The following is a 12,961-nucleotide window of genomic DNA, read 5'->3' as shown; positions in this document are numbered from 1 at the left end:
CCGTGGTACCGAGTGAGCGAGCGGGTGCTGCCGTCCCGTGGACAAAGCTCGGTACTGCAGGTGGGAGGGCTCGGCCTGGCACTGTGTGCTTTTCGCTGCTGCCGTCCTGTGGACAAAGCTCGGTACTGCAGGTGGTGTCTGATGGAGAGGCGCGGTGTGGCGCTGCGCGCCTTTCGCTGCTGCCGTCCTGTGGACAAAGCTCGGTACTGCAGGCGAAGGGGAGGCGCGGCTTGGCCTGAAGAATCACTTTGTGAATTCCTTCAGTAACTCCCGCAGCATCTCAGGGTGTGAAATGATGGGCTTCATCCTCCTGTGTTTCCAGTGCTGAAGCACGTAGACTACCTCATTTGAACCTTTGAATAACTAAGAATAGCTTTGTATCAGGAATGGTTAAGTGCTGCTTTCTTTTTACCGGCCCTGTCTTGTGTTTTCCACCCCTTTCCCTATGCTGAAGATGAACAGAAAGGTCCAGGCTTCTAGTCTTTCCATGACTGAAATGGACTAGGCTGAGCTCTGTGTGTGCTGTGCGCCTCTGACGCTCACCTTATCAGAGTGATCCCATGCTATGCAATCCATCACTGCTGGTTTACACTGCTCAGCCCTCCACACTGTTGCTTTATGCTTAAAAAGCAAATCCAAAGTCAGCTGAAGAATTCTGCACCGTTTATTCTCTTGGGAAACATGCAGCTCGATGCCTGATTGAATGTGATGGTTTGGATTCAATGAATCGTTGTCTTTGGGTCTTACAGATCTATGTTCCCAGTAAGCATCCTAAGCCTGGGCAAAAAGCCCTCCTAGGGGATGGTTTGAATCCCTTCTGGCTGCTCTCACGTCTGCCCGGGATTCAGTCCTCAACATGAGGGGATTCTTGTCCTGAGGGGTGGGCTCAGGCCCTGGGGAGCAGCATCGCTTCACCCCCAAGGTGATGGTACCCAACGGTGCCACCCGTGATGTGCCCTGCACTGTCCCACCACGGGACCCCCCCTCCTCACAGCATCGTCCCTGTGCCCCCCTGCTGGGGTTACTGCTGTGTCCCCCTCCCCGGGTTCCCCTTTTCCCCACACCCCGGGATCCCCCCGATGGTCAGGACCTGGACTCCGATGGAAGGGGCGGGGCTGAGAGCAACTGGGGGTGTGGTCAGACCCTGAAATGGGCGTGGTTAGACTCAGAAATGGGCGTGGTTTGCGCTGGTCACTCCCCCCCCGGGTCTGATAAAGCGGCGCGCTCGGCACCGCGTCCCGGCCATGACCCTGCGGCGGCGGCGGCGGCTCCAGCCGAAGGAGGATGCGGTGGTGGCGGCGGCACCGGCCCCGGAGCGCCCTGGCCCCGCCGACGTTTACCGAGCGCTGGCGGCCGCCGGAGGCACCCTGCCCCGAGTGCGCAAGGTACGGCTAAGGCCGGAGCGGCGGCTCCTCCTCGCTGCCCCCAGCCCGCTCCCGGTGGGGAGCGCAGCGCTGAGACCGGTAACGGGGGCTCAGGGGGTGTGAGGGGGAGCGGAGATGCGAGGTCGCTGCTGCCTGCACCCTGCGGGGCTGCCCCGGCGGTGTCCCCTGGGTTCCTGGCCTGCCCCGACGGCCTCTGACCCCTTCCCCGTGTCCCCGTCCTGCCCCGGTGACCCCCCCCAGCATCCCCCCATCCTCCCGCATCATCTTCCCGGTGTCTTCATCCTGCTCCCGTATTGTCCCCCCCCCACGCGTCACGTCCTGCCCTGGTTCCTCTTCACGTCCTGTTCTGTGGCTTTGGGGGTCAGCGGCAGGCCCCCATCCCGGTGTACGTGGCCGTGTCACAGACGTGTCCCTGCGGTCCCACAGGGCGCTGTCCCATGGAGGGGGGCACACGGGGTTTCCTGGGGTCTGGGCTCGGCTTTAGCGGGACACGCGCCTCTGGGAAAGCCCCTTTCCAGCGGCGTCGGGGCTGTCACCGCCCTGACGCTCCCCCCCGGCCCCGCGGCGCTTCCTGAGCGTCGGGGGGAAGCGGGAGCGGAGCCGACATCCGGAGCAGAAGCGGCTCCCGCGGCCGTGCTGGCACCGGCCCGGCGCCCGCTCACCGGCCAAGGCGCCGTCCCCGAAGGGGCCGGAGCGTCCCGCGTCACCTCCCCGGCACTCAGCGGGTGACGCGGGGCCCCCTGAACGCACCCGGCTCTGATGGGTTTGCGCTCAAAACGCCCATGGACGCGCTCGGGATGGGGCATCACGGGGTTGGTGACGCTGAGCGGAGGGAGCCGATGGCACCGCGTGTGCCCCTCTCGGGGCCCAGCTCACGGGGACACCGGTCATAACGGGGCTGCTGCGTGCAGTGGGCGGCCACGGAGGGGCATTTGGGGACAGCGCTGTCACCTCCTGCCCCGCGGCGAGGGTCCCTCCGCCCCCGCGCCCTCCACAACAGAGACTTTGTCCCGGGCGGGGGCGGGGGGGGGCACACGACATTTTACATGAAAACACCCGACTTTGTGACCACAACAGGGCCCCTCTGTGCCCGCGGCCCCCCCGGAGCGTGGCGTGGGGTGCGGTGATGTGAGGGTGGCTTTGAGCACCCATAAAAGCCTCGTTATGCCCGGCCGGCCCCGGGGGGGTGATGGGTGCAGCCGGGTGCTGATTCGGTGCCGGGTTGGCACGGTGCTGCCCGGGGGTTCAGTGCTGTCCAATGGGACACTCGGTTTTGGCTGTCCCTAGAGGGGGTGACAGGGGAACGCCTCCCCTCCACTGACGCTGTCCCTCTGTCACAGGGTGCAGGGTTCAAGTGGGGGTCCCCGAGCCAGTCTCCAGAGGAGCACAGGTAGGACGGGGGGGGATGGTCTTGGGGTGTGAGCCCACTGTGCAGGGCTGGAAATGGGGTGATTTGATGGGGTCACTGCTCCCTTTGGGGCCCAGCACCATCAGAACAGGCTGCAGGGCTCAGGCCAGGGGGTTCCCATCCTGGGGAAGGGGGGTCCCATCCAGCACAGGGAACACCCAAACCCCAAAGCATCCCAAGGTGTGAGCAGGAGAGTCAGGGCTGGGGGCTCTGCCATGGCCCTGATCCCTGTGTCCCCCAGGAGGGTGGTGACGCTGGAGAAGAAGGCAGAAGAGACCTTCGGCTTCGAGATCCAGGTGAGTGCCATGGCCATGCTGTACTGTGCTGTGCCACGCCATGCTGTGCCGTGCTGTGCTGTGCTGTGCCGTGCTGTGCCACCCCACGCCATGCTCCCCACCCTTCCAGCCTGCACCTTGCTTTGCATCGAGGGTATTTTTACCCTGTCTCTGAGCCAGGGTCTATTTTCAGCACTGACGGAGCTGCCTCGATGCCGAAGCCTCCCCCGGCCGTGCTGACAGAGGGCAGCCGGGGGGGCACCACATGGGGCGAGAAACCCCGACTCCTGAGGCCTGCTGCTGCCCCTATGTGCAACTATTACACACTGCAGTTGCTCCCTTATTGCCACGGGGAGGGGACTGGGCAAGGGGGGGTCCTGCGCCTCTCACCAGCCCCCCCCATGCCCCCATTTCAGACCTATGGGCTGCACCACCAGGACAGGAACAGCGTGGAGATGTTCACCTTCGTGTGCCGGGTGCACGGCGGGAGCCCAGCTGAGGCTGCGGGGCTCAAGGCTGGTGAGCGCACCCCTGGAGGGGTCAGAGGGGGTCCGGGGGGGGACCAGCATCCCTGAGCCTCTGTGTGTGTCCCCCACCCCGGCTCTAGGGGACACAATCACGGGGGTGAACGGGCTCAACGTGGAGGGCGTCCGGCACCGGGACATCGTGGAGATCATCAAGAGCTCGGGCAATGTGCTCCGGTGAGCTGGGGGGTGCAGGGGGGCCCGGGGGGCGCAGCGCCCCAGCGCTGATGGCGGCTGCCCCATAGGCTCGACACGCTCTATGGGACGTCCATCCGGAGGGCTGAGCTGGAGGCCCGGCTGCAGTACCTGAAGGTGAGGAAGGGGTGCTGGAGGAGGCTCGGGAGGAGCTGGGGACCCCCCCACGGGGTTCTCACCCCTCACCCCCTCCCCTGCAGCAAACGCTCTATGAGAAGTGGGGCGAGTACCGCTCGCTGATGGTGCAGGAGCAGCGGCTGGTGCGGGGTGAGTGGGGCCAGGGAGGGCTTGGGAGGGCTGTGGGGCACCCCCGGCCCCTTTAACCCCCATGTTCCACATCAGGCATGGTGGCCAAGGACCCCAGCATCTATGACACGCTGGAGTCGATCCGCTGGTGCCTGCAGGGCGAGGGGGGGCTCCCCGGCGGCTCCCCCCGCGCCAGCGGCAGCGATGATTCCTTGTACCAGACCTGCCTCTTCACCTCTGCCGATTCGCTGGACCGGGACAAGGACGGGGACGGGGACGGAGATAAGGATGGAGACAAGGACAGGGGCACCTCGGGGCCCGCGCCCCCCCCACCGCGCCCCCGGCCAGCCCTGGCCCGCAGCGCCAGCCTCAAGTGCGGGGCGGGCCCGGGGGCGCGGTTGTGGGGCCGGGCCGGGGACCCCGGGGAGGGGGCGGCCGCTGCCCCCCGCAAGGGCCGGCACAGCAGCTTCCGCCGGCGGCTGCTCAAGTTCATCCCGGGGCTGAACCGGGCACTGGAGGAGGAGGAAAGTCACCTCTAATGGGGGCTATGGAGGGGTCACCTCTAATGGGGGTACAGGGAGGAGCATCACCTCTAACGGGGGGTACCGAGGGGGTCACCTCTAAGAGGGGTACCGGGAGGAGCATCACCTCTAACGGGGGTACCGGGAGGAGTCACCTCTAAGAGGGGTTAATGAGAAGAGTATCACCTCTAAAGGAGTACCAGAAGGAATCGCCTCTGATGGGGGTACCGAGAGAAGCATCACCTCTGAAGAGGTACCAGGGGGAGTCACCTCTAACGGGGGTACCGAGGGCCCCCCGGGCCTATTTATTTATTTATTGCAAGGGACTATGAGCCCCCCCCCCCCCGGGGGCCACTGAAGGAGCTCGGGGTCAGCCCCAGCACCATGGCACAGACATGGACCCCCCTCCGCCCAGCACACGAAGCCACCGCTCATCTCAGGAACCGGTGCCATTCTCACTGGGGGACATGGGGGGGACCCTACGGGGCCCTGCCCCAGCAGCTTTTGTACCAATACAGAGATGTTTTGCAGTGCTGTGTGGCTGTGACTGGGAGGGACACAGAGCCCAGGGCAGGGGGGAACGTGTCCCCCAGACCCCCGTGATGCCCCTTTGCCGGTGTGAGCGATGTCACCGAGGACCTCTCCGTGTCCCCATGCCCCGTGCCCTGGGCCTCGTCCCGGCGCTGCGGAGCTCTGGCCAGGCCCTTCCTGCTGCCACTTCCTCCGGCAGCCGGCGGGAAGCTGGTCCCAGCCGAGCCCTTCCGCCCGGGACGGGCACGGGGGTCCCCGCACACCCTGCTCTGGGGTGCACAGAGCCCCCCCCACCCGGCTTCTGCAGTGGGCACCCGTGGGTGCAATGGAGTAACCTTGCACAAGGGCTCTATGCAGCTCTATAGGAGCCCCCAGCGCTCTGCTCCAGGCTCCGTGCCTCAGTTTCCCCTCTGCCTTGTGCCCATCCCTAGCTGGGACATCGTGGTTTTGGGGACCCCCAGCTCTGAGCTCCACAACTGGGCCCAGGGGGTCCGGCCATGGCTTAGCCCCCCACATCCCCAGGGGGGCTGCAAGAGGATTTGAGGATCAGAACCCAGGGGCTTTGGGTGCACGTGAACTACCTGTGTGTTATATGTGTGTGCTACATGTGTGTGCTGCGGGGCTCTGCGTGCCCATGCCTGTGCCGTGTGCATGGGGCCGGCCCGGGTCCCCGCTGCTCTCCTGCCTTGTCCCCGTTCCAGCACCGCTCCGTGCTTGGACATTTATGGTCCTGCTCCCGGAGCCGCTCTCAGTCGCTGCCGGGGTCGGGGCACCCCGTCTCCGTCACGGCCATCACGGGACACCCCCCCCCCCGTCAGCTGCTGCCCCACACGGGGCTGTTTTTAGCCCGGCGTGTGCCGGGCGCTGGCGGAACACCGCGGTCACGCGTGGCACTGGCGGAGCCGGGCAGTGCTGGGGGCTGAGGATGCGGGATATGGATTGGGAATGCCCGAAGCAGCCGGTCACTACCGACAAATATAGACCCCAGGCTGGGAGCCAGGGCCGGCCATGGGCACCTTGCGACCAGCACCCAGACATGAGCACCCCCGAGGTTGGTGTGAGCCGGGGCTCCCCCTGCGCACCCCGTCATGGCCTTGCCGGGGTGACCGGGCTCCGGTTTCTCTCCACCCCCGGGGTACAGCTAATCCCGTGTGCGGGGGCTGCCGGTGTCACCCTCCTGCCTCCAGCTCTGCTACCGACCCTGATGGCTCCAGGACTCCCATCGGCTCCGGGACTCTCGGCCTGACCGTGTCCCAGGGGCTCCTGCCTGTGCCCCCGCGCTGGGCCCGGCTGTAGCCCCGGCTCAAGCCCCGGTACCGACCGCGGGGTGCGGTGACCCCCGGTAGGTCCCTGTCGAGCTCTGGGTTCCCCGCGGGGGCGTCTCCGGTGATACCGCGGGATCCCGGGGACGTCATCGGCCAGATGTGACGTCACGGGGCCGTCTCGCCTGGGGCGGGCGGTGCGAGGGAGCCGGGAACGGGCGGCGGGAGGAGGCACCGGTACCCCCGGTATCCCCGGTACCCTCGGCACCCCCGGACCCCTCCGGTGCGGGCTTCCCCATCGCGGGGCCGGTTCCCGTGAAGCCGCGGAGGGTCCCGTCACCGGGGGTCCCGGCGTCTCCTCCTTGGGCCCCGCCCCTCACCACTGCAGCCCCGACGCCCCGGGGATGGGCGGGTGCCAGAAAAGCACCCCCACGGAGCGGACTGCGATTACCGAGGACACGGCGACACCGGCCCCAAGGTCTCTCCGCTCCCCCGGTGGGGCTCTGCCGCTGCTGGGAGGCTCTGCGGAGGTGGCGCTAACTGGGATGGCATTAACGGGACTGACAACCCGGGGGGGGGACGAAAGGGAACGGCCGGCCGGCGCCCTTCAAAACCCTCGGTTTGCCCCCGAAACCGGGTATCGTTGGGTACCGAGGTAGTACCGGTGGGCACAGGGGGGTTATCAGAGGGGTAACGGCAGAGCCACCGAAACCCCCTCCGCCCGCCCCTCGCCCTCCCGTCGGCCCGGCCCGGCTCCGCAAGGGCTGAGCTCATCTTTCCAGCCCGCGGGTGGTGTTCCCGGCGCTGGGCGCCCGCCAGCAGCCGCCGCTCTTTCCATCGGCCCGGCCAAGGGTCTCCCCGCGGGGACCGGGTGTGAGGCGGGACCCCACGTCCTCTGCAACCCCCCCCCGTACCCGGCCATCAAAAGTACCCGGGGTACCGGCACCAAAAGTAACGGAGTAATGGGCAGTGGGCATAGCGGCACCGGGGATACAGGAGAGCACTGGGAATACCGGCATCAGGAATAGTGGCAGGGATAGTACCGGGGATACCGGCACCTTGAGAGCCCCGGGGATGGCAGTACCGAAGATAGCGGCAGCGAGGGGGCACCGAAGATGGAGGCATCGAGGGGGTACAGAGGATGGGAACACCACGGATAACAGCGCCGGTGATACCTGCACCAAGGGGGCACCGGGAATGCCAGCGCTGAAGGGGTACCGGGCATAGCGGCACCGAGGAATCAGCGGGGATAACGGCACCGGGAGATGCCAGCACCGGGGTACCAGCAGAGAGGGGACACCGAGGATACCCTCCCCCGCCCTGCTCATCCCGGTGCAGACACCGGGGCCTTCCCCCCCGTGTCCCCTCCCCGTCCCGCTCCGGGAGCCCCGGGGGGGGGGGATGCGGGGGGCTCCCGCGCTATTTTTAGCCTGGTCCGCGCGGATATTTTTAGCGCGAGCGCCGCGGTTGCGTCAATGGAACCCCGCGTGCGTCACGGCCGCGCCCCCGCCGGAACCGCCCCCCCCCCCCCGCCGCCGTGCGTCACGGTCCCGCGCGCCGCCCCGCGCGTCACCGAGCGCTTAAGAGAAAGTAGTGGCGGGGCCGGAGCCCGGCGGAGCCCGCGGAGGAGGAGCGGGAGCCGAGCGGGACCGGAGCGCGGTCGGAGCGGGACCGGGGCGCCGGCACCCCGGTACGGGCGGCACCGAGAGGGGGCAACGGGAGGGAAAAGGGGTCGGGAGTCCCGGGGGCACCGGAGGCTGAGAACGATGGGAGTTCTGCAAAGGGCATGGGTCGGGAGTGCCGGTGGCACCGTGGGGAGCCGGATCGGGAGTGCCAGTGGCACCGGGGTGAGATGGGTCGGGCGTCCCAGTGGTACCGGCTGAACCGGGTCGGGCGTCCCGGTGGCACCGGGGGACTTGGGTCTTGCTTGTCCAAAGGACAGACGAGTCCCGGCGAGCCCCGCTGCCACTGGAGAGGGTGGAAGGGACCGGATCCTGTGCGCCGTGCGGGGCTGCTCCTCAGAGGCAGCGGGGAGAGCCGGGAGGGGAGGGGAACCGATCCTGGGGATCCCGGGGACTGTCCGACACCGGGCTCCCGAAGGAGCCGTGCGGGACCTGGAGCCGTTTCTCCCGATCCCGTACGGGACACCCCAACGAGCAGAGCGGGCACAGAGCCGGAGAGGGCAGCAGCATGCGGGCAGGAGTGTGGGGGCAGCCACCGGGGGATCATAGTGTAGGCAGGAGGTGCAGGTACTGCAAGCAGGGGGTGCAAGCAGTGGGGCAGTCAATGGGTGCAAGCAGGGGGTGCAGGCATTGGAGGTGCAGGCATTGTGTGCATACAGAGAGTGCAGTCAGTGAGGCAGTCAGAGGGTGCAGACGGCTGGTGCAGCCCGGTGGCAGGCAGTGGGCCAGGCAGGGGGTGCAGGCAAGACGTGGGCAGCGTTACCTGCTGCCGGCTGCTGTCACCCGCCCGCAGCACAGGGCCCCGTGCCAGAGGCTGCCACCAGCCCGCGCAGGCAGCACCCGGAGGGCCCGGGCACAGGCAGCTGCCTGTGCTCCTGGATCAGGAGCCTGGAGTTACTGCCCAGGCTATGGGCAGCGCAGGGGCTGCGGGGGGGATATCTGTGCCCTGATGGGTTTCATGGCAGGGGGACCCCAAATGCCACCAGTGAGGGGCAAAGTGTTTGAATACGGAAGCTGCCACCAGTGTCCCCCGGCTGTGTGCAGGGACAGGAGGCAGTTGGGGGGGGGGTCACCATCCCTTCTGAACCCACCGCAGGAGCATATCACAGCCCCGATCCCTGGTGAATGGTCCCAAACCCTACCGGGGCCACCCCACGGGTGTCAGGGCTGGAACCAGGCTGGGTATTTTTAACCCTGGCTCCTGGGGCAGGGATCGGCTTTCCCGGAGCTGGGGAAAGCTGCCCGGGCTTGGCTGGGGGAAGCCGGTGACCGAGCTGGCAGCGGGGCCGGGGCTGCCGGGGGCCGGGCACGCTGTGACCTTTAAAGGTCTGCGAGATGAATTACATTATCATCTTGCGATCGGGTCACTCCTGCCTCGGCTTTCAGCTGCACCGGGACTCCTCTTGTGTCCCACATGGGGCCGGACCTGTGCCGTGGCGCTGGGGGACACTGGGGTGGGCTCCACATCCTCCGCAGTTGGTGACTTCGCTGCTTTGCTTTCCCAACAGGCCCCGAAATGGGTCACGGAGGGAGTGGGACTCTCAAGCCCTGGTTCAGCCCCGGCTTCCCCCGGCCAGCCCCGGGACTTGGGAATCCGCCGGCCGCATTCCTCGCTCCTTCCCTTTCGGCGGCTTTGCTAAGCCAGCGTTTTGGGGAATGTCCTTTGCGCCCATTGGCTGCAGCGTGACCTTTTGTGGGGACAGTGGCGGCTGCCACCGGGCACCAGCTGCTCGGGGGGTCCGGATCCGGCACGGGGGGACCCCCGGGAAGCCCCCGCTGGTTCTCGCCCCATCTCCATCCTCCGCGGGGCGAGCGGCGGCGGTGGGGACCCCGCTGACGCCCCGCTCTCCCCGCAGAGATGCCCTGCATCCAGGCGCAGTACGGCACAGCGGGCACCGGCCCCTGCGAGCGCTGCCCGGCAGAGCTGCTCAGCCACGACGGCGGCCGATTTCCTATGGAAGTGGCCGGAGCCGACCTAGCGGCCGCCCCAGCCCTGCCCAGCTTCAGCACCTTCATGGAGGGCTACGCCGGCGAGTTCGATGCCTTCCTCTACCAGCTGCCGGCCGGCAGCCAGCCCACCGCCGCCTTCAAGCTGGAGGACTTCCAGGTTTACGGCTGCTACCCCAGCGCCTTCGGCGGGCAGCAGGATGAGACCCTCTCCTCCAGCGGCTCGGACTGTTACGGCAGCCCCTGCTCCGTCCCCTCACCCGCCACGCCGGGCTTCCAACCGCCCCAGGCTCCGGGCTGGGAAGGCTCCTTCGGGGCGTTCTCGCCCCTGCCGAACTACGAGGGTGCGCAGCCCTGGGCTGAGCCGGCCAAGGGCGGGGGGTCCCAGTCCCCCTTCTTCACCTTCAGCCCCCCAGCACCCAGCTCCGGGGGGTCTTCCAGCACCCTAAAGGGGCAAGCGGGCCCCTCGGCCCACCTGGACCCGCGGCTGATGGACACAGACGCCTTCACCCCGGGTCAGGGCTCCCCCGGGGGCTTTCCCGGGCTGCCCCTGGCTCCCACCTCGCCGCTGCTGGAGGGACCGGCGCTGGCGCCCGCCAAGACACGGAGCCCCGGTGCTGGTGACGGCCGCTGCGCCGTGTGCGGTGACAACGCTTCATGCCAGCACTACGGCGTGCGGACCTGCGAGGGATGCAAGGGCTTCTTCAAGGTAAAGGGACCCCCCTGTCCCAACCCGCTGCCGGGATACTCCCACAATGCTTTGCAGCAGCCGGAGGAGGATGCTACAGGGCACCCCGGGGAGGGGCAGAGCAGGGAGCGCGGCCCCCGGAGCCCTCCCCATGGACGCGGAGCCGGATGCTGGGCTGGGGCGGGAGGCAGGGGAGGACAGAAGAGCTTTTGTTCGGTGGCTTCAGCGCCCCGGGCTGAGCTGGAGCTGCTCCTTCCCCGCCCGCAGCGCACGGTGCAGAAGAACGCCAAGTACATCTGCCTGGCCAACAAGGACTGTCCCGTGGACAAGCGGCGGAGGAACCGCTGCCAGTTCTGCCGCTTCCAGAAGTGCCTGGCAGTCGGAATGGTCAAAGAAGGTACCGGGAACCCCTGCGGGGCTTTGGGGGGACGTGGGGGGTCCCTCTCCGCAGCATGTGCTGAGGACAGACGTGCTCACTGCATGTCCCTTGCTGCAGTGGTCCGGACTGACAGCCTGAAGGGGCGACGGGGCCGGCTGCCCTCCAAGCCCAAGCAGCCACCAGATACATCTCCCATGAGCCTCATCACCTCCCTGGTGCGGGCACACATCGACTCCATCCCCAGCGCCACCAAGCTTGACTACTCCAAGGTAAGGCCGGTGCCATCCTGTGCCATGGCTGGGGCTGCTCTGGGGCCAGATCCTGACCCAGATCCCGACCCGGTTCCCATGGCAGTTCCAGGAGTCTGTGCCGTGCCAGTTCGAGAAGGAGGACTCGGTGGACGTGCAGCAGTTCTATGACCTGCTGACCGGCTCCATGGACGTCATCCGCAAGTGGGCTGAGAAGATCCAGGGCTTCACTGAGCTGCCCAAGGAGGATCGGGACCTGCTGTTGGAATCTGCCTTCCTCGAGCTCTTCATCCTGCGCCTGGCATACCGGTGGGCCTCGGGGGCACGGTGTGGGGAGCCTGGGGGGTGTGTTCAGTGGGGTGACACACGGTTGTCCCCACAGCTCCAAGCCAGAGGAAGGGAAGCTCATCTTCTGCAACGGGGTGGTGCTGCACCGCCTGCAGTGCGTGCGGGGCTTTGGCGAGTGGATCGATGCCATCCTCGAGTTCTCCCAGAGCCTGCACCGCATGAGCGTCGATGTCCCCTCCTTCTCCTGCCTCGCTGCCCTCGTCATCATCACAGGTGAGGCCCAGCCCTGTCCCCGCGCTGTCCCCATCCCCACCATCCCCATGGCCTCATGGCTCCGCGTGTCCCCACTCCCAGACCGCCACGGGCTGAAGGAGCCCAAGCGTGTGGAGGAGCTGCAGAACCGCATCGTGGGCTGCCTGAAGGAGCACGTAGCGGCGGCGGGGCCGGAGCCCACCCGCCCCGGCTGCCTCTCCAAGCTGCTGGGCAAGCTGCCAGAGCTGCGCAGCCTCTGCACGCAGGGGCTGCAGCGCATCTTCTACCTGAAGCTGGAGGACCTGGTGCCACCACCGCCCATCGTCGACAAGATCTTCATGGACACGCTGCCCTTCTGAAGCCCCCTATCCCTCAGGGATAACCCAGCTCCCACGTGTGCCTTCATGGCGCTGCCCCAGTGCCTTTCCCCGGGGGGGGCATTGCCGGCGCAGTGCTCCCCATCTCCCCTGTAAAAACACCCCCTTTGTAAATAGCGAGCAGACGGATCCTGTACAGAGCAGGGGGACACGGAGGGGGGGTCCCCTCAAACTCCCTCCCAGCCCCTTTATATATTTTTCCTTTATTTTTTGCCTCTTTGGGCCATTTTCTGTATATAAACTTGTACGAAAGCTGCCAAAAGCGCCCATTTCTCTCGTGCATCCTCCCTGTCTGTATCAGCTGAGGGGGCGGTTTGGGGACGGGGGGGCCCAGAGCCGCACGTTGCCCATGCCGCTGCCCTTGAACCGTCACTCACCCCCCAGCACCTGTTGCCCGCCTGATTTATGATCCCTAAAATAACCAGGAAGCGTGACCATGTCCCCCTTGTCCCTTGGGATGTGGCCAGTGCCAGCGCCAGCAGCGGTGGGGGGAGCGAGGGGTCCTGGTGCAGTGGGGGGGACCAAGCTGGTGCCACGTGTGTGCCCCCCCCCAGCTTGTCCCCTTCATCCATCCGGAGACAGCCTGGCCCTGGAGCCAATGTCAATGGGGACACCAAGGGCCGGTGCTGAACAAGGGCCACATTGAAGGGCTGGACTGGGGGGGGCCCGTGGTGGCACACAACAAGGGTCCCTCTGTCCCCCGCTGCCACCCACCCCCGCCATAGGGACAGCGCTGACGCACAGCAGGGCCAT

The 12,961-nt window shown here is 67.0% G+C and overlaps 2 protein-coding genes across 2 annotated transcripts; both read left to right on the top strand.

The window, feature by feature from the left end:
* Positions 1 to 1,244: 1,244 nt before the first annotated feature.
* Positions 1,245 to 5,278, top strand: TAMALIN (trafficking regulator and scaffold protein tamalin; the record flags this gene model as incomplete). Its single annotated transcript, XM_080635592.1, has 8 exons — positions 1,245 to 1,385; positions 2,726 to 2,775; positions 3,035 to 3,089; positions 3,485 to 3,587; positions 3,676 to 3,769; positions 3,838 to 3,904; positions 3,988 to 4,054; positions 4,130 to 5,278. 8 exons carry the CDS (start codon positions 1,245 to 1,247, stop codon positions 4,570 to 4,572), a joined length of 1,020 nt encoding a protein of 339 aa, XP_080491718.1. The 3' UTR covers positions 4,573 to 5,278.
* Positions 5,279 to 9,824: 4,546 nt separating this feature from the next.
* Positions 9,825 to 12,460, top strand: NR4A1 (nuclear receptor subfamily 4 group A member 1). Its single transcript, XM_080635570.1, has 6 exons — positions 9,825 to 10,685; positions 10,932 to 11,061; positions 11,161 to 11,312; positions 11,398 to 11,600; positions 11,674 to 11,852; positions 11,934 to 12,460. The coding sequence occupies exons 1-6, from the start codon at positions 9,888 to 9,890 to the stop codon at positions 12,188 to 12,190; spliced, it is 1,719 nt and encodes a 572-aa protein (XP_080491696.1). The 5' UTR covers positions 9,825 to 9,887; the 3' UTR covers positions 12,191 to 12,460.
* Positions 12,461 to 12,961: the final 501 nt, after the last annotated feature.

The sequence above is a fragment of the Psittacula echo genome (genome assembly GCF_963264785.1).
Source record: "Psittacula echo genome assembly, chromosome: 27".
In the NCBI taxonomy this organism is placed as follows: Eukaryota; Metazoa; Chordata; class Aves; order Psittaciformes; family Psittacidae; genus Psittacula; species Psittacula echo.
This window is presented reverse-complemented; position numbering and strand designations above follow the sequence as displayed.

Coding starts and splice junctions, on each gene's coding strand:
- NR4A1 (XM_080635570.1), top strand. CDS start 9,888: ATGCCCTGCATCCAGGCGCAGTACGGCACAGCGGGCACCGGCCCCTGC. Junction 11,313..11,397: donor CCAAGCTTGACTACTCCAAG/GTAAGGCCGGTG, acceptor TTCCCATGGCAG/TTCCAGGAGTCTGTGCCGTG. Junction 11,601..11,673: donor ATCCTGCGCCTGGCATACCG/GTGGGCCTCGGG, acceptor TTGTCCCCACAG/CTCCAAGCCAGAGGAAGGGA.